The sequence below is a fragment of the Aedes albopictus genome, chromosome 3 (assembly GCF_035046485.1).
Source record: "Aedes albopictus strain Foshan chromosome 3, AalbF5, whole genome shotgun sequence".
In the NCBI taxonomy this organism is placed as follows: domain Eukaryota; kingdom Metazoa; phylum Arthropoda; class Insecta; order Diptera; family Culicidae; genus Aedes; species Aedes albopictus.
The window spans coordinates 177,585,811-177,612,582 of record NC_085138.1 but is presented as its reverse complement, the minus strand read 5'-3'; the positions used below and the strand labels follow the sequence as shown (position 1 = coordinate 177,612,582).

General features: G+C 41.3%; 2 protein-coding genes across 2 annotated transcripts; one reads left to right on the top strand and one right to left on the bottom strand.

The window, feature by feature from the left end:
• The first annotated feature begins 220 nt into the window (after positions 1-220).
• LOC109433401 (uncharacterized) lies at positions 221-13,944 on the top strand. The gene is made up of 9 exons (XM_062857610.1): positions 221-458; positions 525-719; positions 777-973; positions 1,037-1,315; positions 10,422-10,981; positions 11,591-11,947; positions 13,024-13,313; positions 13,373-13,569; positions 13,637-13,944. Exons 1-9 carry the CDS (start codon positions 456-458, stop codon positions 13,917-13,919), a joined length of 2,361 nt encoding a protein of 786 aa, XP_062713594.1. The 5' UTR covers positions 221-455; the 3' UTR covers positions 13,920-13,944.
• Positions 13,945-21,872: 7,928 nt separating this feature from the next.
• On the bottom strand, positions 21,873-23,598 carry LOC109403303 (uncharacterized). Its single transcript, XM_019676106.3, has 4 exons — positions 23,159-23,598; positions 22,336-22,946; positions 22,159-22,269; positions 21,873-22,094 (listed from the first exon to the last, which is right to left on the bottom strand). The coding sequence occupies exons 1-4, from the start codon at positions 23,321-23,323 to the stop codon at positions 21,956-21,958; spliced, it is 1,026 nt and encodes a 341-aa protein (XP_019531651.2). The 5' UTR covers positions 23,324-23,598; the 3' UTR covers positions 21,873-21,955.
• Between the last annotated feature and the right edge of the window lie 3,174 nt (positions 23,599-26,772).

The following is a 26,772-nucleotide window of genomic DNA, read 5'->3' as shown; positions in this document are numbered from 1 at the left end:
CCGGTCTAATCAGCGTTATGTCGATTTGGTTTTCTATTTATCTCTAGGTGGCTTTATGGACATCTTTGCGGGAGAATGATGTGCTTCAGACTACCATACTACGGGAAGCTGCAAAGTTTACGAATTGCTTTCATCAATTAACAATAATTTTACCTTTCATCGTATCTTATTCAACCACCATAGGTTAAAAATACCGTTAGCACTTAAACGTGAATTGCTCTTCCACCCTGTGAGCCTCGGTACTTTCCGGATCGCTGAATATTTAATTTTCTCCAGTTACTTTTTCCATGCTCTGTGTACACGGCTGGCTGTGGTGAAGTACGTTCTGCGCAGTTGATAGCATGCATCAGTAGCACGCTCAAACGGTTGATAAACATTTATCTCGACCGTTTAGACATAAGAGGTGATTGATAATTGAACTTACCGGGCTGAGAAGTATTTTAAGCAAATTAAAAATGGTATGTTCTGGTGGTTTTCCTGTGATTTTGACTTCAGAAGTTATCGCCGTTTTCAAACCCTTTCAGCGAACTTTTCATCAGTTGTTAGTACTTTGGATGTGTTTAATGAGGCAGTGCACTTCGGAGGAATCTACGATAATTGCTGAAGAGGAAATACAATCTAATCAAACAGTTGTGGTTTCAACGGATGATGACAATTCGTCCAAAGTGCTTTCACGACGAAAACGATACATTGTGTTTCCAGAAGGAGCAAGTTTCTCGGTAATATGGATGGGTTATATCTCATGGGTATTTTATTATGCAACCATTCAATCACAGGTCGCTGTCTGTATGACAATCGGTATGTATGGAAATCCCAATTATCAAATGTTCAGTTGGGCTTTGAATTGGGGCATTGCGTACAATTTACCCAACCAGACAATAAGTTTTGAACACGAAATGAAGGAGCCTAAACCATTGGCTCAGCGAAGACATCGGCGTGACTTATACCATAAATTGGAGGTAGCCATGAACGAGTAAGTATAGAGATAGTTTTGGCTGTAAAATTGCCAAACTTTAAATTTTTGTTTCCTTTCCAGCATGGGATACAGTGGACGGGATTGCATTTTGCGAGCCCTGTGTGAAAGTTCGCAGTACTTCGGAAAGAAAGGATCCAATATGATAGCGGAAATGCTGCGAACATTGTTTAGTTTTCCAAAGTCCAAAGTGTTATCGTTCGAGCACAGCGATACCCGAATCTACGATGAAGCACACCGGAAAGGACGGAGCAAAGTTATGTGCCAGTCGCTGTATCCCACCTGTGGGTTTTCGTTACTGGAACTTGCATTGGGAAAGTATACCAGTCCGTACAGTTTTATGTGATAGCAAATGAAAAACGACTACAACGCTATAAAGCTACCGCAAAAATGTGTTTAAAATAAACCATAATTGTCTTAATTTAAATGAAACGTCCACATATCTTTGTCTTGAAATTATCCTGTCAGATAATTCAAGTTTCATGAGCGTAAGTGTATTGTAATAGTTGCTGATAAAAAGCATCAGATGATTACTCTTCCCAAGTAACACAGTTGTCACGGAAGAGTCACGGCGGCGTAGATTTTTGTTGCGCAGACTACACACAGTTATTTGCTAGAAGTAAGTCACAGTGACTTCTGCGCAACAAAATCATGCGCCGCCGTGACTTTTCAGTGACAAGTGTGTTACTTGGGTTGTCCACCATACATAGGTGCTAATTTTCGATGCAATTAGTCTATTTTTCTGCATGAGAGTGTATAGATTCCACCACATGATATAATTATACATTATAATTTTAAGTATAATTTATACTTCATAAATATAAAAATGAGTAAGAAGTTCCTTTGAGGCAACAAAACTCAAGAACGGATGAACCGATCTACAAGATTCTTGAACGGTTCGGTTCGTATTCGTGGCGGCTGTGTTTATATGTACAAAAAGTTACGAAAATCAACTAGAAAAGTAACAAAATTGATAAAGAACTGATTTTCCAGAAGCTGAGAAGGAAATTATCACGACCGGAATAAAACCAATCTAGAGTGCGGTGCTATTTTGAGCTCAACAGTTGTCAAACCATTACAAGACGGCAAGACAAAGTTTGCCGGGACAGCTAGTAATTTATAAATTATACTAGTATTAATCGTAGAGTAGAGTAGAGTAAGCACAGTGCATTAGCATAACCTTTGCCATCGGGTCAGAGTCTGCTATGCTAATCACCTTAGAGTTACTTTTATTAACTCAGTAACAAATTTTGAAAACGACGTATAATCAATAGTGTAGCATTGATTATACGTCGTTTTCAAAATTTGTTATTGAACTCATCTTGCCCGCTGCACCCCTCACCATCTTATATCAACCACCTCTGTGTAGCAAACACCAATTTTGAATGGATTTCAGACATTCTTACAATATGCCCTGCCCTTCCCACCGTATCCTGCAAGTCCTCCTCGATCATGGTTCATGTCTCGTGTTCGCAGAGGACCACCACCACCGCCCAAGTAACAATTTCATTGCTGATTGGTTTTGTTTGATTTTTATTAGGGTTTTATTACAGCAATAATTAAAACTCGCAGTTTTATGACTGCTTTTATGAAAAACATTGATAAAATGTTTTATAGTATACTTGAAGGTATCCATAAGGACAGATTTTAATAGTAAACAAAACTTTCCTATTTGTAAACCTTCTCTCTCTCTTCTTGGCGTAACGTCCTCATTGGGACAAAGCCTGCTTCTCAGCTTAGTGTTCTATGAGCACTTCCACAGTTATTAACTGAGAGCTTCCTCTGCCAATGACCATTTTGCATGCGCATATCGTGTGGCAGGCACGAAGATACTCTATGCCCAAGGAAGTCAAGGAAATTTCCTTTACGAAAAGATCCTGGACCGACCGGGAATCGAACCCGTCACCCTCAGCATGGTCATGCTGAATACCCGTGCGTTTACCGCCTCGGCTATATGGGCCCTTCTGGCAATCATTATTACCACAATAAAACTGTTAAAACTCTCAGCAGATGGCGATATGTTCGATTAGTAATGACATCTGTTGGTGGGAAAGCAGAACTACGGCATTTCTACGTTAATTGCGGTCATCATAAATCTAAACTTGCTTTCGTTTTATTTTCGCTGATTATGGTTGTCGCCATATTGAAGAATTAGCTAACGTGAATGGAAAATGATTAATTTTGCTCAAATTAGCAATGAATTGATAGTTTGCCACCATTTCCATAACATGCTCACATAACTAAACTCTCTTGTTTCTTGTGATTCGAGATAGTTTTACTGAATAAACAAATTGATTCATTTAATTCCAAGATGATAATATTCACTATTTTTTAAGCGCATTAATTTTATGATTCTGCCACCCCAATATTCACGGTAAAATTGAATGCGCATAAGCCTACCAACACAATAACAACTAAAATATTACTTTGAAATGACCGCTTCTACTTATGAATGATGCATTGTCCTGAACTTTACGTGCCATCGAAGGAGCTTCTCTGCATCTTGAGCTGTCATAGTTTTTGTTGAAAAAAAAAACAACAACAATCAAGAATGGGAAATTTTTCTACTAGGTTTTAAAACGGTTTTATTGCTACTCTTAATGCGGTTTGCAAAACCCCTCCGAGAGTGGTCCACTTAGCCAGAAGATGCTCTTAAATAGGTTATCAAGAGGTTTTGATGTATAAACCAGTTTTATTGCGAGTTTTATAAAATTGGTCATGAAGATCTCTTGTAGAGCCGAATAAAACTTAAAATGTTACTTGCGGTCTTATAAGCATTTTGCAGATTTGGTGCAGAGGAGAATAATTTTTAAGCAAATTTTCTTCTAGATCCCGTAATGGGCACTACTTTCCCTGATGATGCGCCTCCGTATTGCACGATTTGCCTTGTTGGCAGCCGTTAAAATGGTAGTTCAGTATATCATGACGAATAAAGTTGCTACTGAGCAATCTCCAAAGAGGTTGGAGGGGATCATTGAGCGGCTTTTTCCGCGTCATGATCCTTGTGCTTGGCCTCCTTTCGTAGGACAGCCGGGGACTGGAGCTGGCGATGAGGAGAGGGTCGCCGATGTGGAACTTGCTGGGATAGCAAAGTCCCTTAGCGTAGGTGAGGCCCTAGGTCCGGGCGGTGTACCAAACCTGACCTTAAAAGTAGCTATTGCAGAGGCTGCCGAGCTGTTCAGGTCTGCTATGCAGAAATGCCTGGACGAGGGAGTTTTCCCAGAAGTTTGGAAGTTTGGTTCTATTTCCAAAGACGGGTAAACCACCCGGAGACCTCGAGTCGCCAGTATGGCTTCCGGAAGGAGTGGTCGACCATAGACGCTATCCTGTAGGATACAAAAACCGCCGGGAAAACACTCGAGCGTAAGAGAAGGGGGATTCGTTACTGTACAGTAGTGACTCTAAATGTAAGGAACGCGTTTAATAGCGAAAATTGGCCAGCTATTGCCGATGCGATTCTGTGTCTGGGGATACCCGGGTGCCTGTACAAGATTCTCGAAAGTTACTTCCAGAATCGAGTTCTAGTTTACGTCACAGAGGTCGGAAGAGCTTTCACATAACCTCAGGCGTAGCGCAAGATTCCATCCTGGGTCCGGTGTTATAGAATGGGATGAGATTGTCGGCTTTGCTGACGACATTACGCCCGAAGTCTACGGTGAATCGATCGAAGTGGAGTTGACTACTACCCACTCGATCAAGGTTATGGAGACTTGGATGAGGTCCAGAAAACTGGAGTTGGCTCACCACGAAACTGTGAACAACCGGAAGTCGGAGCAGCTAGCAGTGATGAGTGTAGGCGATTGCACTATCATGTCGAAGCGCTCCGTGTCACACTTGGGTGTGATGACCGACGATAACCTTACCTTCGGTGCCACGTGGATTATACCTGTAAAAGAGGCTTCACAGCTATTGCGGCACGGTCCCGGATGATGTCCAATAGCTCTGTGGTTTACGCCAGTAAGCGCAAGCTTCTGACTTTTGTCGCTACGTCCATACTACCCAAGCAACCAAAAGTTCGGATTCAACTTGAAGAACGAACTCATAAGTTCAATTTTGGTTCAATTCCGGTTTTGTTGAACTTAATTCTCCAAAAAGTTACTCATGTATTGTTTATGAGCATGGAAGTACATGTACAAGCTTTCGGCTTCTTTTCAAAACGACATTAAAGTCGAAAACAGGTTCAGAAAGAACTTACGTTGAACTTTAGAGCAGAGTTCAATCAAATATTAACCGAACTCATGTTGAACTTTTGCGTGCCTCTAAAGCTCAAATATAGTTCATTTGGACATGTTCCAACAACTTGAAATGTTCCTTTTCGAACTTGTTTCGAACTTGTTTTGAACTTACCACTCAAAGTTCGGATAAATATTAACCGTACCAAAAGTGAACTTCACTTGAACTTCGCCGGCAGCGGAGCTGGGGAGAAGTTTTCATTCAATTAAATCACCCGGAAATCGAGCGCAGCAGCCACAGCTTGTGTTAAATTCACAAGTACACTTTGTTTCACTATAATATTTCAACGTACTTACTTGTAATCAACGCAAAGCATCCGCATTGTGTGCGCAAAGGCTGCTCCCACAGCGGACAACTGGTAGAGCAGGATTCCGTCGGAGGTTTTTTTCGGCTGCGGATGAAAGTCTTCCAGCTTTGCTGGATGTTTTCATCCCAGTCTCACTTATCGAGCCAGCGTGCCGGTAATCGACGTGATCATAGCCACTGAAAACTTTTTCTGAATTATTGGCACTGGCACTAATTTATTGCTTTGCACTTGTTCGTAATTTAAGACGAACCAAAACAAACTGAAAATGTCAAACTGTGCAAGTTCACAAGAAGTTCCACGTAAACTTCTTGCGAACCTTCGGCTTCAAAAAGTTTTGTCAGGCAGCGTATTTTAAGTTCAGAGAAAGTTGACACGCGAACCTGATTGAGCTCTACTAGATGATATCAGCACATTGAGTAAAATCCCACAGTGCCCAACAACACATACATGGAGTAGTGGTTAGGCGCCAGCTTTCAACGATGAGAACCCGAGTTCAAATCTCAGTTAGTAAAAAACATCAAAAAATATTTCAAGGTAATAGTCAATTTAGATTTCACGTGAACTTTTATGTCTCTTAATAATAAATTACTTTTGAGGACTAAGCACATTTTTTTCATTTTTCCGAAGCTTATTTTTGAGCTGAATAGCGTTCCTTTCAGCAACACAAGTGTACTTTTTGTGAACTGAAGTTCGGTTAATTACTTAAAAAGTGAGCTGAATAGAATGCTATTCATCTTCTTTCGAATAGCTGATTAAGCCCAAACTTGCCATTTTATCCGAACTTTTGGTTGCTTGGGTAAGGTATGGCGGCCCGACGTGGGGCACTGCGCTAAGTACTGAGAGCTGCCGTTGTAAGCTGGAAAGTACTTACAGGCTGATGTTCCTGAGGATTACGAGCGCGTACCGTACCGTGTCACATGCTCTGCGTCATCACTCGCATCTTGAGAGTGCGATGTGCACTAGTCCCTCTTTGAAGCAATGCCTTCTTGGTGGTTCCGGAGAGAAAAAGGGTTTGGCGACCATGGGAATGTTGTTTAGTGGGTCGAGGAGAGAGTAGTCCTGGCTTTTACTTTTGTTGTAGAAGCCGGTCTTTATCCCACAGTACCCGGACCTTCCTGTTCGAGTGTCTGTTGAGCAGATTTTCCCCCTATGGTTTGGAAGGAAAAAAAGTGCTTGGTGTGATCTGGGAAATCCATGAAAACAGAAAGCACACAAAGGGAGGCCCAAGGTACCTAGCCTTCAGAAAAGCCACAGCTGATAAGTCACCATGCAGGTATCGTAGCGGAACCTTAATCACTCTGACGCAGCCCAATAACTGTTGTGTCAGGCACTGGCTGAGTAACGGATGGATAACGTCATCATATCGGACCTATACCGTGTATCCAGGCCCGTGAGCAGAAGGAAAATTTTCGGGTTAAAAGCCCCCTCTGCGCACGGCTTTACGAGTATCCACCGGTACCGGCAACTGGGTCGCGGATGGGCCTAGAAGAATAATGGAGGCGATAAGGACGACGGGCACATAATCCATCAAGATATTGATGCCTTTTTTCCTACGAGGACATCGTGGTCGCCAAGACAAATGGGATCTTGTTTTGTAACAGCTATGTGCCTCCGAACGAGCAGTTAGCGCAGATGCTGGACTAGATGACGGCCGTGCTGACAGGATGAAGGCCGGTGGTTAAGTACCTTCATCCAAAATGGAGCGACTCGGACCAAGGGCTGAAAGTCTCTTAAATAAAGACAAAGCAATCAATCAATTAAAACGGAGCGGAGCATGTTCGTGTACAGCAAAGATGACAACGGAGGTTTTTTTTTTAATTTTGACAAAGGACCGAGGGTCGTCTAGTGCATGGAACATTGGCAATGGCAGGAGTTTAATCCCCAAACCCCTCCCTTATACCCGGGCTTGGAGTGGAGTCAATAATCGAAGGTACTTTCCCAAGCATCACACTTGTTATATAATAGTTACGACAGCGTAAGTTTTGGTTCTATAGAAGTTTATTTCACGTTATTTCAACACACTGTTAGAATTACGTCAAATAAACTTATATACAACCAAAACTTGCGCTGTCGTAACTTTATTATAACATGTGTTTTTTTTTTCTTCTAAACCATAGGGGGATAAATTTGCTCATCAGACGCCCTAACAGGAAGGTTAGGGTAGTGTGGGGTTAAGGCCGTCTTCTACAATGCCGGTAGAAGGCAGGACTACTCTCTCCTCGACCCACTAAAACACATTCCTATGGTCGCCAAACCCTACGTCTCTCCGGAACCACCAAGAAGGTATTGCTTCAGAGAGGGGCTAGTGCATATCGCACCCTCAAGGTTAGCTGCCGTAGCCTAGCAGCAACGAACATCGATGACTCGCTCTGGAGAGTCCATCACGATAGCATGCTGGCGCTTAGCCAGTTTCCCGAGTGGTCCTCGCCACTCCCTTTGTCCTCGGAAGGCGGGCAGGGTCAACCCCGCTCGCGCCCTACTGCTGAGCGGACATCAAGAACTGATGCCCACGTGCAACCCGATCTGACCTGCCCGTAAGGAAGGGTATCACTACCCTTCAGGCCCTATCAGATGCACCCGTAGGTTGCAGACAGCAGGATCTCACCTACCCCGACCCTTGCCGGGGACCCCTTTCCAACCGCGGGCTCGGATCCAACCCAGTAGACCGACGCCACGACAGCACCGCTACCGGGACTTCCTCTCCGCGGCCACTTAATCGCTGTAAGGGTCGATCTCGACCGCAGGGCACCGGTATGACGTACGAAGCCGACTTCGAACCCCTGGACCACCTCTTGTACTGCATCTGGACTAGCCATTCTCCGAGTTCACGCGCCACCTCCTCTGTAGCTCCCAGACGATATGGGTGATAGCCGTTGAAACGGCATTCCAGCTAATCTCATCCCTACACATTCTCTGGACCAAGTTGTCCGGAGTTGTGTCCTCCCCGCATGTGGCAAGCATGCGGTCACGCATTGTGCGAAACGTGTTCCGCCGTTTCCTCTAAACCATTGCACACTGGGCATTCGGGAGAATCCGCATGCCCGAAACGGTGTAGAAACTGTCGGAAGCAACCATAACCTGTAAGGACCTGTGTCAGGTGGAATGTAACTTCCCCATGGCGCAACACTAGCCAGATGCTTGCGCTTACTGGCGTACACCGCTGAGCTATTGGACATCATCCGGGACAGTGCCGCAATAGCTGTGGAGGCTCTTTTACAGGCATAATCGACGTGGCTACCGAAGGTAAGCTTATCGTCGATCATCACGCCCAAGTGCTTGACAGAGCGCTTCGACAGGATAGTGCACTCTCCTACACTGATCTCCGTCTGCTGCGCCGACTGCATGTTGTTAACAACCGTCACCTCTGTCTTGTGGTGAGCCAGCTCCAGTTTTCTGGACCGCATCCACGCCTCCACAACCTTGATCGAGTGGTTGGTAGTCAACTTCACCTCCTCGATCATTTCACCGTAGACTTCGAGCGTAATATCGTCGGCAAATCCGACAATCACCACTCCCACTTATAACATGTGTGTTGCTTGGGTTTTGTAGACCTGACCCAACAAGGAGTTCAAATTAGAGGGTGGATGGCATCTACACTCACAGCGAGCACCGAACGCTTCACTACAGTATCGACTACAATAATAACAGGTAGCGGGCGGAGGACTTAAGCCAAGCGCTAGTAGGTGGAAAACATCATTCTTCAATGACGACATATTTGGGGATGCCGTGAGCGAAGCTTTTACAACGGACCAGATGTTCGCCATCCGCCAGGTGTTGCAGAAATGCCGCGAATACAACGTGCCCACACATCACTTTTTCATCGATTTCAAATCGGCGTATGATACAATCGATCGAGAACAGCTATGGCAGATTATTATTCACGAATACGGATTCCCGGATAAACTGATACGATTGATCAAGGCGACGATGGATCGAGTGATGTGCGTAGTTCGAGTATCAGGGACACTCTCGAGTCCCTTCGAATCTCACAGAGGGTTACGGCAAGGTGATGGTCTTTCGTGCTTGCTGTTCAACATTGCTTTAGAGGGTGTAATTAGGAGAGCGGGGATAAACACGAGTGGAACGATTTTTACGAAGTCCGTTCAGCTGCTTGGTTTCGCTGATGATATTGATATTATTGCTCGTAAATTTGAGACGATGGCGGAAACGTACATCCGACTAAAGAGTGAAGCCAGGCGAATTGGATTGATCATTAATGTGTCGAAGACAAAGTACATGGCAAAGGGCTCCAGGGAGGAATCATCGCGCCCGCCACCCCGAATTTATATCGACGGTGATGAAATCAAGGCGGTTGAAGAATTCGTGTACTTGGGCTCACTGGTGACCGCCGACAACGACACCAGCAGAGAAATTCAGAGGCGCAATGAGGCAGGAAATCGTTCTTACTTTGGACTCCGCAGAACTCTACGATCGAATAAAGTTTGCCGTAGCACGAAGTTAACCATCTAAAGAACGCTGATTAGACCGGTCGTCCTCTATGGACACGAAACATGGACCCTACGTGCAGAGGACCAACGCGCCCTTGGAGTTTTCGAACGGAAGGTGTTGCGTACCATCTACGGCGGAGTGCAGATGGAAGACGGGACTGGGAGAAGGCCAATGAACCACGAGCTGCATCAGCTGCTGAGAGAACCAACCATCGTCCATACCGCGAAAATCGGGAGGCTACGGTGGACGGGTCACGTCATCAGGATGTCGGATAGCAACCAGACTAAAATGGTTCTCGAGAGGCATTCAGAGAAAGCTCAAATCCCATCCAAAACAGTTTTGGAAATTCGTGAATGAACAGCGTCGCGAATCTGGTTTGCCAGCTTCTATGGCACTCAATGACAAAGTTGCTTCCTCTCCGCAAGATATATGTAACCTTTTCGCCGACAAATTTGCTAGTGTTTTCGTCGACGAGGAGCTGGATGATAATCACGTCGCACGTGCCGCTAGCACAGTTCCACAGTTTGGGCAATCGCTGAGCAGCGTTGACATTGACGAGAATATGATTGCCAGGGCTGCCTTAAAACTCAAAACGTCGTACAATCCGGGTCCCGATGGTATTCCGTCAGCGTTCCTTAAGATGCAAATCAACAACCTTCTGTCACCATTGCTTCATGTTTTCCGACTCTCCGCAACCACTGGCCTATTTCCAACGTTCTGGAAATTTGCACACATGTTTCCAGTCCACAAAAAGGGGAGCAGACAAGAGGTTGGCAATTATCGCGGCATTACTTCGCTCTGTGCCATCGCCAAACTGTTTGAAATCGTCATCATGGACCCGCTATTCGCTCACTGCAAACCGTATATTAGCTCCGACCAACATGGATTCATGCCGGGTCGCTCTACGGCCACCAATCTGCTGTGCCTTACCTCCCATATCATCGAGAGCATGTCGAAGCGCGTTCAAACAGACGCTATTTACACCGACCTGACTGCAGCATTTGACAAATTGCACCATCGTATTGCTGTAGCTAAACTAGATCGGCTGGGAATCCATGGCCCCCTGCTGCAATGGTTTCAATCTTACCTCACTGGTCGGCGCCTGTCTGTTGTTATAGGTGATTGTCAGTCCTCTTCATTTGCCGCAACATCTGGTATCCCACAAGGCAGCCACTTAGGACCGCTGATCTTCTTGATCTATTTCAACGATGTAAACATGGTGATCGAAGGACCGCGATTATCCTTTGCGGATGATCTAAAACTGTACCTTCGTGTTCGCTCAATTGAAGACTGCTATTTCCTTCAACGACAGGTGGATGCATTTGCTGAATGGTGTACCTTAAATCGAATGGAAGTCAACCCATCTAAGTGCTCGGCGATCTCGTTCTCGAACAAAAAACGGCCTGTAATGTTCAATTATAATTTGTCAGGTACCCAAATTGAACGTGTTAGTCATATCAAAGACCTTGGTGTAGTATTGGACGAACAGCTCTCCTTTAAAAAGCATATCAGCTATGTCGTCGGGAAAGCTTCGAGTGTACTGGGATTCATATTCAGAACAGCTAAAGAGTTCACGGACGTCTATTGCCTTAAATCCTTGTACTGTGCCCTATCTCGATCCATACTAGAGTACTGCTCGGTTGTTTGGAACCCGTTCTACAATAATGGGGTCGGAAGGATCGAGTCCGTCCAACGACGGTTTCTGAGGTACGCTCTTCGACGTTTGCCCTGGAACAATCCATATCGTTTACCAAGTTACGAAAGCCGCTGTCAGCTAATCCACTTGGAACCGCTGTCGACCCGTAGAGATACTGCCAGGGCTTTACTAGTAACAGATATTCTACAGGGACGCATCGAATGTCCCGCTCTCCTTGGTCAAATAGACATCAATGTCCAACCTCGTGCTCTTCGCAACAACTACATGCTGCGGCTGCCTTTGAACCGGGCGAACTACAGCATGTTCGGGAGTGTCAATGGGCTGCAGCGTAATTTCAACAGAGTTTCTTCACTGTTTGATTTTAACGTGTCTCGTCAAATACTTCGTCGGAGATTCAGTCTGTTTTTTTCAAGGTCTACTTAGTGTTTATTCTGTATGCTGCTTTTTGTTTTTGTATGTGTAGTTTCGATTATAATTTGTATTGTATTAATTGACTATCCATTGTTAGTATGTAAGTTTTATATGTGACTGTAAGTTTTGTACTTTAAATCTTAGAATTAAGTAACATCATTGGGGCTTACATATAGCCTGTTGATTAGACAAATAAATAAATAAATGGTGAGAGTCATCCGACCGGTACAAGAAGACATGGAGCGCAGCGAGCTAGGTGGGTCGACCAAGTAGAGGATGATCTGCGGACCCTACGCAGAGTGCGGAACTGGAGACAAACAGCCATGGACCGAGTGGAATGGAGACGGCTACTATGTACAGCAGAGGCCACCCCGGTCTTAGCCTGATCGGTAAGGTAAGTGAGCGAAGCTTTCCCAGTCCAAGTAATTCCCGGTCTAAGTTTGCGGTATTATTTTCTGAAAAAAAAAAAATAAATAATATAATTTCAACCGGCACTCCCTATTTTACTTTTATTTAAATCGTTCAATGTATTTTAGTCCAGTCTTATCATTTCCAGTCTACGCATGCACAGCCCTTCATAGAAAAAATCTTGTTATTATCAATGCATTTAGTTTCCCAAAAACGTCCAGAGAGAAAACCAAATTATGTGTACATGACAAAAACGCAATTTGCTTTTATTCCATTTCGGATACTCACATTTCAGTTTGCCAGCAGTTTTATTCAATTTAATATATTTTGTCAATGATACAAGTTATAAAGCAACCATTTGAGTTTATAATTCGAAAAAAATATAAATTTCGTTCCAAAATGTGGATCACTCTCTTTGATTAAAGCCTTCATGGCTCATCGGCATTACTCCAGATTGGAGAATGTTATACTAACCGTTCCTTTTGATCAAACACGTTTTAGCAGTCGAAGCTGTGAATTCTTATAATGAAGTGTGTGTTTTCAGTGAGCAGTGATTGGTTTTAAAATTAGGTGATTAAGATTAAAACAACGTGTCCGATTTTTATACTCACATCATAATGGTAAAGTATTTGTTCCTCAAAATGTGTGCAAATAATAACAGCCTTTCACGTCAACAGGAATGCTACATACAGTTACTAGTTTTGGTGATATTTTCGATTGGATACTGTTTGACCTGGGAGCTCGCAGCAAACGATCTGGACAGCGTGAGCCCTGTGAACCGAACAAATCCTGTCTATTTGGATGAAACGAGTTCAGCAAAAGTTCTATCCCGACGAAAGCGATTTGTTGTATTCCCATTGGGCTCAAGTTTTTCGGTAAGTTATGGATGATATATGATTAGTCAGGGAATAACAATATATTTCAAAACAAACAGGTTGCCGCTTGCATGACAGTCGGTGTATATGGAAACCCCAATTATCAAATGTTCAGTTGGGCTATGAATTGGGGTATTGCGTACAATTTGCCTAACCAGACGATAAGCTTCCAGAGTGAGATGATGGAGCCCAAACCAATGGCCCAACGAAGGCATCGACGTGATTTATACCATAAGTTGGAGGTGGCCATGAACGAGTAAGTAGCGGGAAAATGTTGAGCGAGAAACTGCCTGCCTAACCTTAAATCTTTGTATCCGTTTCAGCATGGGCTACAAAGGTCGAGAATGCGTTTTGCGAGCGCTGTGCGAAAGTTCACAGTATTTTGGAAAGAAGGGATCCAATATGGTAGCGGAAATGCTGCGAACATTGTTTAGCTTTCCAAAGTCCAAAGTGCTATCGTTCGAGCACAGTGATAACCGAATCTACGACGAAGCACATCGGAAAGGGCGAAACAAAGTTATGTGTCAGTCGTTGTACCCTGCCTGTGGATTTTCGTTACTTGAGCTTGCGTTGGGCAAGTACTCCAGTCCTGTTAGTTTTATGTAATTTAGTGATAATTTTATGCATTGAACAAGTCTTTCATAAATCATGTTACATTTTTTGAAAGAAAATTCCCTGCAAGTTCATGTCCAGTTGGTGCCGTTGCGAACACGTCGGAGTAAAATAATTGTCAGTCGTTTACGAAATGTGATGTGATAACATTTCATCTAAGTAAGGGCCCAATCTTGGGCCCAATAGTGTTCCATTACCGCATAGGTGGTACTCTGGTCTGAAGAGTTGATGAAGTGGATGATCTTGGTGTCATTCCAAAATCACAGCTGCATTTCCGCCAGACAAACGTTGCTTGTCTCAAATATTCAATCGAAAAAGCAGGATTCAGTAGTGAAAACGACGATAAAGAAAATTTTTAAAACGAAAAAAGATTTAAGCAAGCCATCGTAACTATTAAATCTTTTACTTCTTCTTCTCGTAATAACATCGCTACTGAAACACAGCCGTCTCGCTGTTAATAATAATAGTAGTCTACAGAAGACAGTACACGACGGAGGAATCAGTTAGTGCAAATTGAATCATAACTCCTTACGTTTGTTGTCAGCGAATGAAAATGAACTAACATCTGATCGACATGTGCAATACACTGTGGTGCATAATTGATCGGACAAATGCTGATTTCTATGCAAAATGGCCAAGTTTGAGAACTATGCATAGCTATGGTTTGCTTCGATAGTTTGGGCTCAATTTTTGACAATATGCTGATTTGTTTGCAACAACATGTTTTTGTTCACAGGCCTGGGCGTGACAAAGAACGCGTTTAAATCAAAAGAGTACCGCTGTCCGATCACTTTTGCACATTTCGAATGGCTGTAACAAGCCACTAACATTACCATGCATATGTAGAAGGTCCTGGGTTCAATCCCTGGCCCTTCCCTTTCCTTGTACTTTGTATCTTTCTATCTACTTTCTCACACTATTGAGCGCTGCCTACAAGATACTCTCTCAAATTGCTCTCATATGCCGCCGTCTATCACCGATTGCAAAAGAGTTCGTGGGGCAATATCAGGCTGGATTTATGGGTGAACGCGCTACAACGGACCAGCTGTTTGCCATCCACCAGGTGTTGCAGAAATGCCGCGAATACAACGTGCCCACACATCACTTGTTCATCGATTTCAAATCGGCGTATACAATCGAGCGAGAATAGCTATGGCAGATTATGCACGAATACGGATTCCCGGATAATCTGATACGATTGATCAAGGCGACGATGGATCGAGTGATGTACGTAGTTCGAGTATCAGGGACACTCTCGAGTCCCTTCGAATCTCGCAGAGGGTTACGGCAAGGTGATGGTCTTTCGTGCTTGCTGTTCAACATTGCTTTAGAGGGTGTATTTAGGAGAGCGGAGATAAACACGAGTGGAACGATTTTTACGAAGTTCGTTCAGCTGCTTTATTTCGCTGATGATATTGATATTATCGCTCGTAAATTTGAGACGATGGCGGAAACGTACATCCGACTAAAAAGTGAAGCCAGGCGAATCGGATCAGTCATTAATGTGTCGAAGACAAAGTACATGATGGCAAAGGTCTCCAGGGAGGAATCACCGCGCTCGCCACCCCGAATTTATATCCACGGTGATGAAATCGAGACGGTTGAAGAATTCGTGTACTTGGGCTCACTGGTGACCGCCGACAACAACACCAGCAGAGAAGTTCAGAGGCGCATTGTGGCAGGAAATCGTGCTTATTTTGGACTCCGCAGAACTCTACGATCGAATAAAGTTCGCCGTAACACGAAGTTAACTATCTACAAAACGCTGATTAGACCGGTAGACCTCTGTGAGCACGAAACATGGACCCTACGTGCAGAGGACCAACGTGCCCTTGCAGTTTTAGAACGGAAGGTGTTGCGTACCATCTACGGCGGAGTGCAGATGGAAGATGGGACTTGGAGAAGGAGAATGAACCACGAGCTGCATCATATCAGTTGCTAGAAGCCAACCAGCAATCCGACTAAAATGGTTCTCGAGAGTCATCCGACCGGTACAAAAGGACGTGGTGCGCAGCGAGCTAGTTGGGTCGACCAAGTGGAGGACGATCTGTGAACCCTACGCAAAGTGCGGTGCTGGAGACAAACAGCCATGGACCGAGTGGAATGGAGAAGGCTACTATGTACAGCAGAGGACACCCAGGCCTTAGCCTGATCGGTAAGGTAAGTAAAGTTATGCTTAGTGATCATCCCCACTTGGATTGATAGGTAGTTTTTTACGAATTACACTGTACAGGTAAATTATTTCGATTTATTGTGCATGTGTTTTTAATGCCCACGGTTCGTGGAGCAAAGATCGAATACGCAGGAGGTATGCGGTAAGATATCATCCCAGACAACATTGATGAAAGGACGGGAGCGGACAAGTGGGATTCCGTTACTTCTACGGTATACCAAATCGTACTTGAACTACAGAGAAAATAGCGGGCTAATCAACAGCACGTTGAGTTGGCCCTCCTTCCCATCCAGGAGCTTGAGTACAATTGGTAGTCCATAGTACTACGCAGGACCCAAGCTTCCAGTAGAGAGTGGACAACTTAAGGCAGTAGCTAGTGGAGCGCTAATCAATAGAGAGTACTCATATACTCTCGAAGTAATCTTGAAGGACCATTCGATCATTTTTCCATAAAACTTTTTTTCTTTCGACCATTTGTCATAAAGCCATAGAGGAAGCCCTATCAGGCCAGGGAACAGGAAAAGTGGCAAGGGAGAAGTTTCTCCTAATTTGGGCAAAAGACGGAGGGGCTTTTAGTAGGATGGACCATCGGCAATGGGAGGGGTTTTACCCCCAACCTCCCCCCCACTCGTGCACGGGCTTGAGCCCTATAGTAAAATCAAAACAAGAATCTTGGAGAAATCCCCTGGTTAGTTTCTGGATAAATTTTGGCCCAATATACGGCTGATGGAATGCTTATTTCTCAGAACACAGAAATGGGAAGAAAACATGCATAGAATCTCACATTTCTTTTCTTCTGTTGCCTTATCTCTCTCCCTTTTTTTCTCACTCTCCTCTTTAACCCTTTGAAGCCGGTATTTTTTCCAAGCGTTGTTCTGGAGTTTTTTCTACGTTTTTCTGTAGTTTTGGTATTCAATAGTACAAAAACGGTAGAATATTTTGCGGAATATTTTTTCTGGACATTCTAGGTCATCCAAACTATTCTTGAGTTTAGATCCTTAAGTCTATGGGTGCAACGGTAACTTCTTTCACTATACAAAGCTACGATTTGTAATCTATCATGTCCAGAAAGTCTTCTGAAAATTCAATAGACAGTATCAGATCAGTCGGGATATCCTAGGTCATCCAAACTGTTCTTGAGTTTAGATCCTAAAGTCTACGGGTGTAATGGTAACTTCTTTCATTATACAAAGCTGCGATTTGTAATCCATCATGTCCAGCAAGTCTTCTGAAAGGTAAATAGACAATATCGGATCAGTTAGGATATCCTAGATCATCCAAACTGTTCTTGAGTTTAGATCCTAAAGTCTATGGGTGTAACGGTAACTGCTTTCATTATACAAAACTACGATTTGTAATCTATCATGTCCAGTTAATCATCTGAGAGTTCAATAGACAGAATCAGATCAGTCGGGGTATCCTAGGTCATCCAAACTGTTCTTGAGTTTAGATCCTTGAGACTACGGGTGTAACGGTAACTTCTTTCATTATACAAAGCTGCGATTTGTAATCCATCATGTCCAGAAAATCTTCTGAAAGGTAAATAGACAATATCAGATCAGTTGGGACATCCTAGGTCATCCAAACTGCCCTTGAGTTTAGATCCTTAACTCTATGGGTGTAACGGTAACTTCTTTCACTACACAATGCTACAATTTGTAATCTATCATGTCCAGTAAGTCTTCTGTAAATTCAATAGACAGTATCAGATCAGTTTGAATATCCTAGATCATTCAAACTGTTCTTGAGTTTAGATCCTAAAGTCTGCGGGTGCAACGGTAACTTATTTCTTTACACAAAGCTACGATTTGTAATCTATCATGTCCAGTAAGTCTTCTGAAAGGTGAATAGACAATATCAGATCAGTAGGAATATCCTAGATCATCGAAACTGTTATTGAGTTTAGACCCTAAAGTTTGCGGGTGTAACGGTAACTTCTTTCATTATACAAAGCTACGATTTGTAATCTATCATATCCAGTCAGTATTCTGAAAGTTCAATAGACAGTATCAGATCAGTCGAGATATCCTAGGTCATCCAAACTGTTCTTGAGTTTAGATCCTAAAGTCTGTGATTGCAACGGTAACTACTTTTATTATACAAAGCTACGATTTGTAATCTATCATGTCCAACAAGTATTCTGATAGTTCAATAGACAGTATCAGATCAGTCGAGATATCCTAGGTCATCCAAACTGCTCTTGAGTTTAGATCCTAAAGTCTATGGGTGTAACGGTAACTGCTTTCATTACACAAATCTGCGATTTGTAATCTATCATGTCCCTCAAATCTTCTGAAAGATAAATAGACAGTATCAGATCAGTCGGGGTATCCTAGGTCATCCAAACTGTTCTTGAGTTTAGATCCTAAAGTCTGCGGATGTAACGGTAACTTCTTTTATTATACAAAGCTGCGATTTGTAAACTATCATGTCCAGCAAGTATTCTAAAAGTTCAATAGACAGTATCAGCTCAGTCGGGATATCCTAGGTCATCCAAACTATTCTTGAGTTAAGATCCTAAAGTCTACGAGTGTAACGGTAACTTGAGATAGAGACGAACCAGCTAAGGGCTGAAAGTCTCTTTAATAAAGACAAATCAATCAATCAATCAATCAACGGTAACTTCTTCTGTAAGTCTTCTGAAAGTTACAAAGGTTGTTTTTATCAACTATCCTACTGTTATGAAGCCCATGATATCCCCAAAACATATAACAACGCGCATTGTTTCTCTAACTGCTTTGGTAAGTACAGTGGATTATGTAACACCTTGACGTAGTGGCAAAAGCTATTATCACAAGTGTAGACCTGAAGCTATGGCCTCCGGAGTAGTGATGTTGATCCGAAATATCTCAAAACTATCTTGATATGATTCATGATATGCCAGGGGGATTACAGATTATAGTCTAAAGTTCATTGTGAGAATAACTACTGTTACTATCAAGAGCTAAACTTCAAGATAATTTGGACGACCCTCAATGTCCCAAAGGTTCATAATAATATATAGAAGACTTCAGGCTGGTCCAGTCACCACTATTGATTATGAAACGTTACTCAGTATGTCGGATATAGCTGATGTTACGAGTGTAGACCTGAAGCTCTGAACTCATAGATAGTTTGGCTGACCTAGAAGGAACATTCCCATAGTGTCTCTAAATGACATTTGAGATTTCAAGAGCTTCACGGATCTCAGCAGATTATTCTATGCTATTATTTATGATGAAAACAAATTAAGTTGTTCTTAAAGATTTGAAGGACTTCATTATAGAACAGTTTGGACGACCGTGCATGTCCCAAAGGTTTATTACAAAAAAGTAGACTTCAGATTGCTCCAGTAACTGCGGTTGATTATGCAGCGTTACTCAATATAACAGATATGGATACTGTTACGAGTGTAGACCTGAAGTTCTGAACTCCAAGGTAGTTTGGCTGACCTGGAATATCCCTGTAGTGTCTCTAAATGACACTTGAGATTTCAAGAGATTCGCGAATCCCAGCAGGTTATGCAATATTATTATTTATGGCAAAACACATAAAGTTATTCTTGTAGATTTACAGGACTTCATTATAGAACAGTTTGGACGAACCTGAATGTACCAAAGGGTTATAATAAAAAAGTAGACTTCAGATTGGTCCAGTAACCACGGATAAATATGCAACGTTACTCAGTATAACAGATATGGCTGTTGTTACGAGTGTAGACCTGAAGTCCTGATTTCAAATATAGTTTGGCTGACCTGGAATGTCCTTGTAGTGTCTCTGAATGACATTTGAGATTTCAAGAGCTCCACGGACCCTAGCAGATTATACAATACTATTATATATGGTGAAAACACATAATGTTGTTCTTGTAGATTTGAAGGATTTTATTATAGAACAATTTGGGCGACCCTAGATGTCCCAAAGGTTTAAAATAATCTAGTAGACTTCAGATTGTTCCAGTAACTGCAGTTGATTATGCAGCGTTTTTCAGTATAACAGATATGGATATTGTTAGAGTATAAACCTGAAGTCCTGAACTTCAAGGTAGTTTGGCTGACCTGGAGTATCCCTATAGCGTCTATAAATGACATAGTAGATGTCAAGAGCTTCACGGATCTCAGTAGGTTATGCAATGCTATTAATTGTGGCGATAATACATAAAATTATTCTAGTAGATTTGAAGGAATTCACTATAGGACAGTTTGGAACACCTAGAACATCCCAGAATATAAAATACCTTTTGATATTCTTGATAAAGGTTAAATGGATACATATACATCAAACCCACATCCAAATTCAGCTTTTTAAACAACTGGTATGTCAATTATTTCGTTTTTGCAATTTTCATGGTGTTCAGGATGTTCTAGGTAATCAATGAAGTCCCAGATACAAATATCCCCATTTTTCCCTAATAGAGGACTCAATTTTCAAAACTTTGCCGAAGACAATATTCTGTTTTATCGAATGGGTGAATTTATACAGTCGTTTCTATGCTGGGGTCATATACAGGGGATACTCAAAATAACTGGGACAGGTAAAATTTTCACTTTTCAAAAAATGTTCAACACGCTGTAACTTTTCGAAAAGGGCATCAAATATTGTCAAAATTTCACTGTAAGTTCATCAACTAGTTGTCTATCAGTGTTTCAAATTTGGAAAAGATCGGGCCATTCTACACGAAGTTATAAAGATTCTCGTAAAAGGTATAATTATCCAATAGCCAACTTTGAGCGTTTATATCTCCGAATTCTATTAATCGAATGCAATGAAATTTGATCATTTATGACTTATATAATGAACTTTGAAAAACAGTTGACTTGATTTGAAATTATTAATAAGAAAAAAAGTTATAGCGATTTAATTTATTCTATGTTTTTTCAGTGAATTTATCTATTTTTCTTATGCATCCCATTACTTTTTCAATTTAATGCCGGCTATTTGGTTGCTTTTCTTTTAAACATAAATATGTTCAACTCAATTAGAGGGAATTTGAATGCACTATAACTACTATCTCGAATTTTTAAACGATGCTGAAGTTTTGGAAAAATTGGTGTTATATTAGAAAAATATTCTGATCGTAATAATTTTCTTTCGTGTGAAGAATTTTAAGTTAAGTCAAAAGTTTTTAATAGCTCATTACATAAGTCATAAATGATCAAAATTTCATTGCATTCGGTTCATTGAATCCGGAGATATAAACGCTCAAAGTTGGCTATCGGATAATTATACCTTTTTTTTGAACCTTTATAACTTTGTATAGAATGGCCCGATCATTTTCAAATTTTGTCCACTGATACACAACTAGTTGAAGAACTTTCAGTAAAAATGATATTTGAGAGTAATTGATGCCCTTTTCGAAAAGTTACAGCGAGTTGAACATTTTTTGAAAAGTGAAAATTTTACCTGTCCCAGTTATTTTGAGTATCCCCTGTATGACCCCTCCGGCTCCAAAGGGTTAAACAAAAGGTCGTATAGACAAGTTTAGATGTGCTGGACAGTATTTTTTGATAGAAGGCCCAAAACTGTTCGAGACTTTTTGCTAAACAGAGCAGTGAGAAGGTGAAAAGTAGATGTAAAGCTAAAATGCAGCTTATTTAAATGCCTATTGGTGACCTGGTTACTTTTTCGAAAATGGCGTCATGGTCCTAGGGTCTTAGTGAGCACAAAACTGTATTTATTGGTTTGGAAATGAATTTAAAATCCTTGTTTTAAAGCCTTGTCTATATGAGCCGAGTATCTTAAACGTTATAGTTTTAACCACATTTGGCAAGGAAAGCACCGGTTTACATTGGGTAAGTCAAAAGTTATCAAATGGGCTTAGTCTAGTGAAAATTATTATGAAACGTACATTTTATTTGTTTTATTTTATTGTGATTCACTAAGGAACAAACTTTCCAAACAAAATCAAATACAATATACTGACTGAACAATCTTTTCCGTAAACTTCATGGCAGTCCATATTTTCATTTCTCATCGCATTACTGTATTCATCCTGTAGGTCATCCTTCAGTGGAACACTGGAAGTAAATTCAACACATAGTCAAGTATTCACTTTTTTGTTATTCTGCTTTATGTACCAACCTGAACAAAATCCTTAGTATGTCCATCATCATGGACCTACCCGGCGGAAGGAGAAAACTTCGTGCCTCACATATAGCTCGTAATATACAGGATTTCATCTGGAACCTAAACCTGCGAAAAACGAAATATTTTATATCAGCAGGGCTGTGAAATTTATATTCCAAACTAGCTCGTTACTTGTCCCCGAGGGCACGCTCTAGTGACTGATACAAGTCTCGCTTTTCCCGATAGTGATGGTAGTGCTCCCAGCTTCGATGATGGCTGATATTGTACCGGTCTTCATGGTCGTCGCCAACACCATGTCCAGAGACTGCGTCATCGGATCTTCTCATACGGTAGGAATCAGATGGATAGTAATCCAACATGTTGTTTTCAAAAGGGATATAATTTGACGCTGGATTTTCTTGGTAGTACGTTGAATACGGATCATTCGTTTGCTGTGGAAGCCAATCGGATCTATCTTTGCCATAACCTGGAGGCACCCACGCGTCTGGATGAGCCTTCAAATAGTCTTGCAGTTCCATATCCGTTAGCTCGTGACCATCGTGATGATCGTGTGGGTCTTCTGGAGTTGTAGGAGGTGCAGGGGCTGGTGGTGGGGGTGGCGGAGGAGGCGTTGGTGGAGGAGCTGGATTGCCTGGTTTTGGTGGATATGATATTTCTCCTAGTTTGAATTGTGTGATTCGATTTTTAAAATCAGGAAGCGGGTGATACATGTCCAACTCTAAAATTGCAAAATTTCCTCCGGGGCCTTTGTATATCATAGCTTTGGCACCCGATACTGTTACCTGCGGAGAAGTGGATCGCATGGTTGTGAAAACAATTGTTCTAAGAAGTACTCAAAACTTTTATACTATTTTTGATTGTGTTTATGAAAGCTCATGTGGGAAAGCAATGTTAGATTTTGACTTTTGGAACCGATATTCGCCAAGTTGAAGAATTTCGGTAAATGCATTTCGATGATGTTCCGACAAATTTCCAAAATGTACATAATACTCACCAGAAGAGCAGCCCCAACCGGAAACAGCAAAAACCTCTTCTTCCTCGATAATTCTTTGATTTCAGTAAAATTCTGATCAGGTTCTTCAAAATCAACAGGCTTATTGATCGATACACTGTACGTTTCGTGGATAATTATTAAAATAACTAACAATAACGCTTTCATAGTCAACACTGTCTGTCGTCCCACTTGATAGCTTAATCCCACTGACGCGAACTTGCTGAATGAGATGTTAACGCATTTTTGTTACAGTTAACGAGCTATGCGCACTTACGTAGAAGTCTAATTGTGTGGTATGAATACCGGTAAAACTGTTTGCGTTTGCACTTCATGAGGTGTGTTAAATTGAAAGGCGGAGTGACGACGACTTTCACTCTGACGAAAGATTTCAAGTTTATTGATTTGCCATTATTCGTATAACTAACTGAAACTGCCTCAAATTGTGCCAATTGTGATAATTCAATGTGAAATTTTATCGAGTACCGTGAAATTGCCAAATCGTTTGAAGGTGAGTGGATCGTTCTTCTTGAATCGATATCGGAAATTCTTTCGGAGGCTTTTAACTGGTGGTAGATGAAGTATGCAATCTCTGAAAATTTTATGATACCTACGCTGTACCATTGAATTCATCTGCAATAAGGGTTAATTATCAACTACATTAGCTAATTGCAATAGATACAATGATGCGTTCTTCTAGATTTTCTTTATTTAACTAACGCTAGGCTGATCACGCAGGCATGGTATACATGATCAGCGTGCATGTCTGGGTCATATTGACCCAAACATCCTACTAGGGTTATTTCCTAGTTCAATTCCTATTTCGAGCATAGACCATATGTGAGCATCGACGACTTCAGTAGAGTTCTAAGGTCATTACATCTGATTTGTTGGAGCGAGAAGTTTATACTCACGTTCGTTTGTCCCATCCCGAGCAGAAAAAAATAGCAACTTAATAACACATTTAGGTTTTAATCTCAAATACAATCATACCTCGCTTTGCCTTTTATTAGGTGGACATAAGAGGCAAAATAACAAAAACGAATACCTTAATCTTGTATAAAGAACACATTGAAAGTAACAAGTATTGTTATTTCAATAATGAATGCATACCTAAAACTTCCAGTGCTGTATCTGTTATCCAAAAGGTATTGAATAACAATGTAATAACATTTTTTGTGATAAAATCATGCATGATGTAATAACAAAACATGTTCTTCAGTTATTTCACTGCTAAATCAACAAATACCACATTAATACCTAACTCTGCTCAAATATCTCCAATTGTTATTGCAATGTTCTCACCAAATTTTGTAGAATTATATAATATTAACACTTTTAGGTATTAGAGCACAGGTTGTTCTTTGCATGGTATCTGTAAGGTATTCCCTTCTGCTCGGGATCTGCATCAGCAATGTTTGACTTTCTTTTAAAGAACTGATAAGGGTAACCCGAGTAATACGTACCCCGGGGCAAAAAGCCCTCACGCTATGTGAAGTTCCGTCCGTTGCAAGCAAACTAGACGTCAAATTATGCCGAAAAAGCCCAAGGAAGACAAGAGTATTTGAATGAAAAGCGTGGAAAACAATGATTTGATTCAGTAAAAATGATACCACGCGTCTCTTAGTCAAATAAGTAAACTAACATTCAAAACGCAAGACACCCATAAAATCATTCCAATCTTGATTATAAGGCCACGTTTGCTTAGGGGGTGCATATTACCCCACCTTCCCCTATCGTTGATGCAACTTGTATTAGGTTGCTCTGATTCTTTTCTTCTCTGCACTTCTCTTCCCCTTTTCCGGCAGCATAAATCGGCATACAACTGTGCACTATCGTGAAGGTGGGAATCGGTGTTTTAAAGCTGACCGACATTATTCTATCATTATTTGGCTCCTACTTAATAAGCTCCGCCTTTGTCTAACCGATAAGCAGGAAACCAACTCCTACGGGAGGGCTGTCGCTGCCGAAATAAAACAATAACTGTCCCGACGATTCATGCGCCACACGCCTCGCAGGTGAGTTGGACCAGCTTATCTTGCTGAGCAATTAACCCTCTAATACTTTTTTTTTAAATTTTGATCTAAATATCATTTTTTGTCATCCAAAATCGATTCAAACGGCCGGCGATTCTTTTTTATTTTTTTTTATTTATTTATTTATTTTTTTTTTTTTTATTCAAAGAATTTTAGGGTCAAATTTTTTTTTTGAGCACCTCCACATTTTTTTTTGTTCTTTTGTCAGGCTAAGACCATGGGTTGGTCCATCTTGCCATCTCCACATTTTTATAATTTTTTTTGAAGCCTATTTGGGAAACCGATTTGTAAGATTTAAAAATTACTATTGAGATATATTTTTATTTTAAAATATTGTCGTGGTAAATTTTGTTTTTCATGTAATATAATGTAATAGTTTCAAATCTACTAAACTCTTCTACTACAGTAATAGGATCGGAGAAAAATCTAAAATATATAAATTGTTACGATTCAATACAAAAGAAGCAAAGGCATTTAAAAGATGACCTAAACATCGTTTTTCAATATTAAAAAAAATTGAATACGCTTCAAAAAACACCAATGACTATTTTTAGTTATGCAAAACAGTCCAAAATATCAGCCATATTTCTCTTTTTTTTCCGAGAATTTTAACTTAAGGCGAAACTGAAAGCATTTCCTTATTTTCTGGTTTCCGAATTTTTTTAAATAACGGAGCAATATTTTCAAAATCTGTTTCCATACACACTTAGAGGAAGGATCAAGGTATCTTCTGATTTTTTTCCTAGTGTTTCTGAAAGTTCTTTAAAACGGCCTATAACCCCTTGGAAGGGCCCATATAGCCGAGGCGGTAAACGCACGGGTATTCAGCATGACCATGCTGAGAGTGACGGGTTCGATTTCCGCTCGGTCCAGGATCTTTTCGTAAAGGAAATTTCCTTGACTTCTTTGGGCATAGAGTATCTCTGTGCCTGCCACACGGTATACGCATGCAAAATGGTCATTGGCAGAGGAAACTCTCAGTTAACAACTGTGGAAGTGCTCATAGAACACTAAGCTGAGAAGCAGGCTTTGTCGCAATGAGGACATTACGCCATGAAGAGAGAGAGAGAGAGAGATCTTGAAATCCCGCTTCAACAGTGCATCAGAACTTCAAACGCACAAATCTCAAGAAGCAAGCTTCAAAAAACAGTGCGTTTTATTATTCTATTCTTGCTCACTTGTTATAAGCTTAAAATAAGAAGCTCAGGTGCGCTGGTTTTGTTCACGAAGAGATTTGTGCCCTCGAAACCATCTGGAATGCACCTGAAACTGGAACGCAATTTTTGGACAATTTTCATTATTTCATGATAATTCCTCCCTCCCTTGTAAGAATATTTGGAGGAAACCACTGCAAGAGTGTTAGGACATCATCACGGTTCTTGTAACTATAGTGCAATCTTGATATTTATAAATGGTTTGCAAGCAAAGCTTATATAGTGAAAGAAATTTCTTAAAATTTTATTACAAATTGTGCAGTTCTCATTCGGTACAAAATTTTACTGGAAACATAGTAATGAAGCGAAAAAAACTCATTATTGTTATGAATTATTATGTAAGTGCTAATGGTAATACAGTAAATTT

Excerpts from the sequence above, each read along its gene's own strand:
- LOC109433401 (XM_062857610.1), top strand. Across the intron at positions 974-1,036 it reads TTGGAGGTAGCCATGAACGA|CATGGGATACAGTGGACGGG; the intron begins GTAAGTATAGAG and ends TTTCCTTTCCAG. Across the intron at positions 13,570-13,636 it reads TTGGAGGTGGCCATGAACGA|CATGGGCTACAAAGGTCGAG; the intron begins GTAAGTAGCGGG and ends TATCCGTTTCAG.
- LOC109403303 (XM_019676106.3), bottom strand. The coding sequence starts at position 23,323 with ATGAAAGCGTTATTGTTAGTTATTTTAATAATTATCCACGAAACGTAC. Across the intron at positions 22,947-23,158 it reads CGGTTGGGGCTGCTCTTCTG|GTAACAGTATCGGGTGCCAA; the intron begins GTGAGTATTATG and ends ACTTCTCCGCAG. Across the intron at positions 22,270-22,335 it reads GAGCGTGCCCTCGGGGACAA|GTTTAGGTTCCAGATGAAAT; the intron begins GTAACGAGCTAG and ends CGTTTTTCGCAG.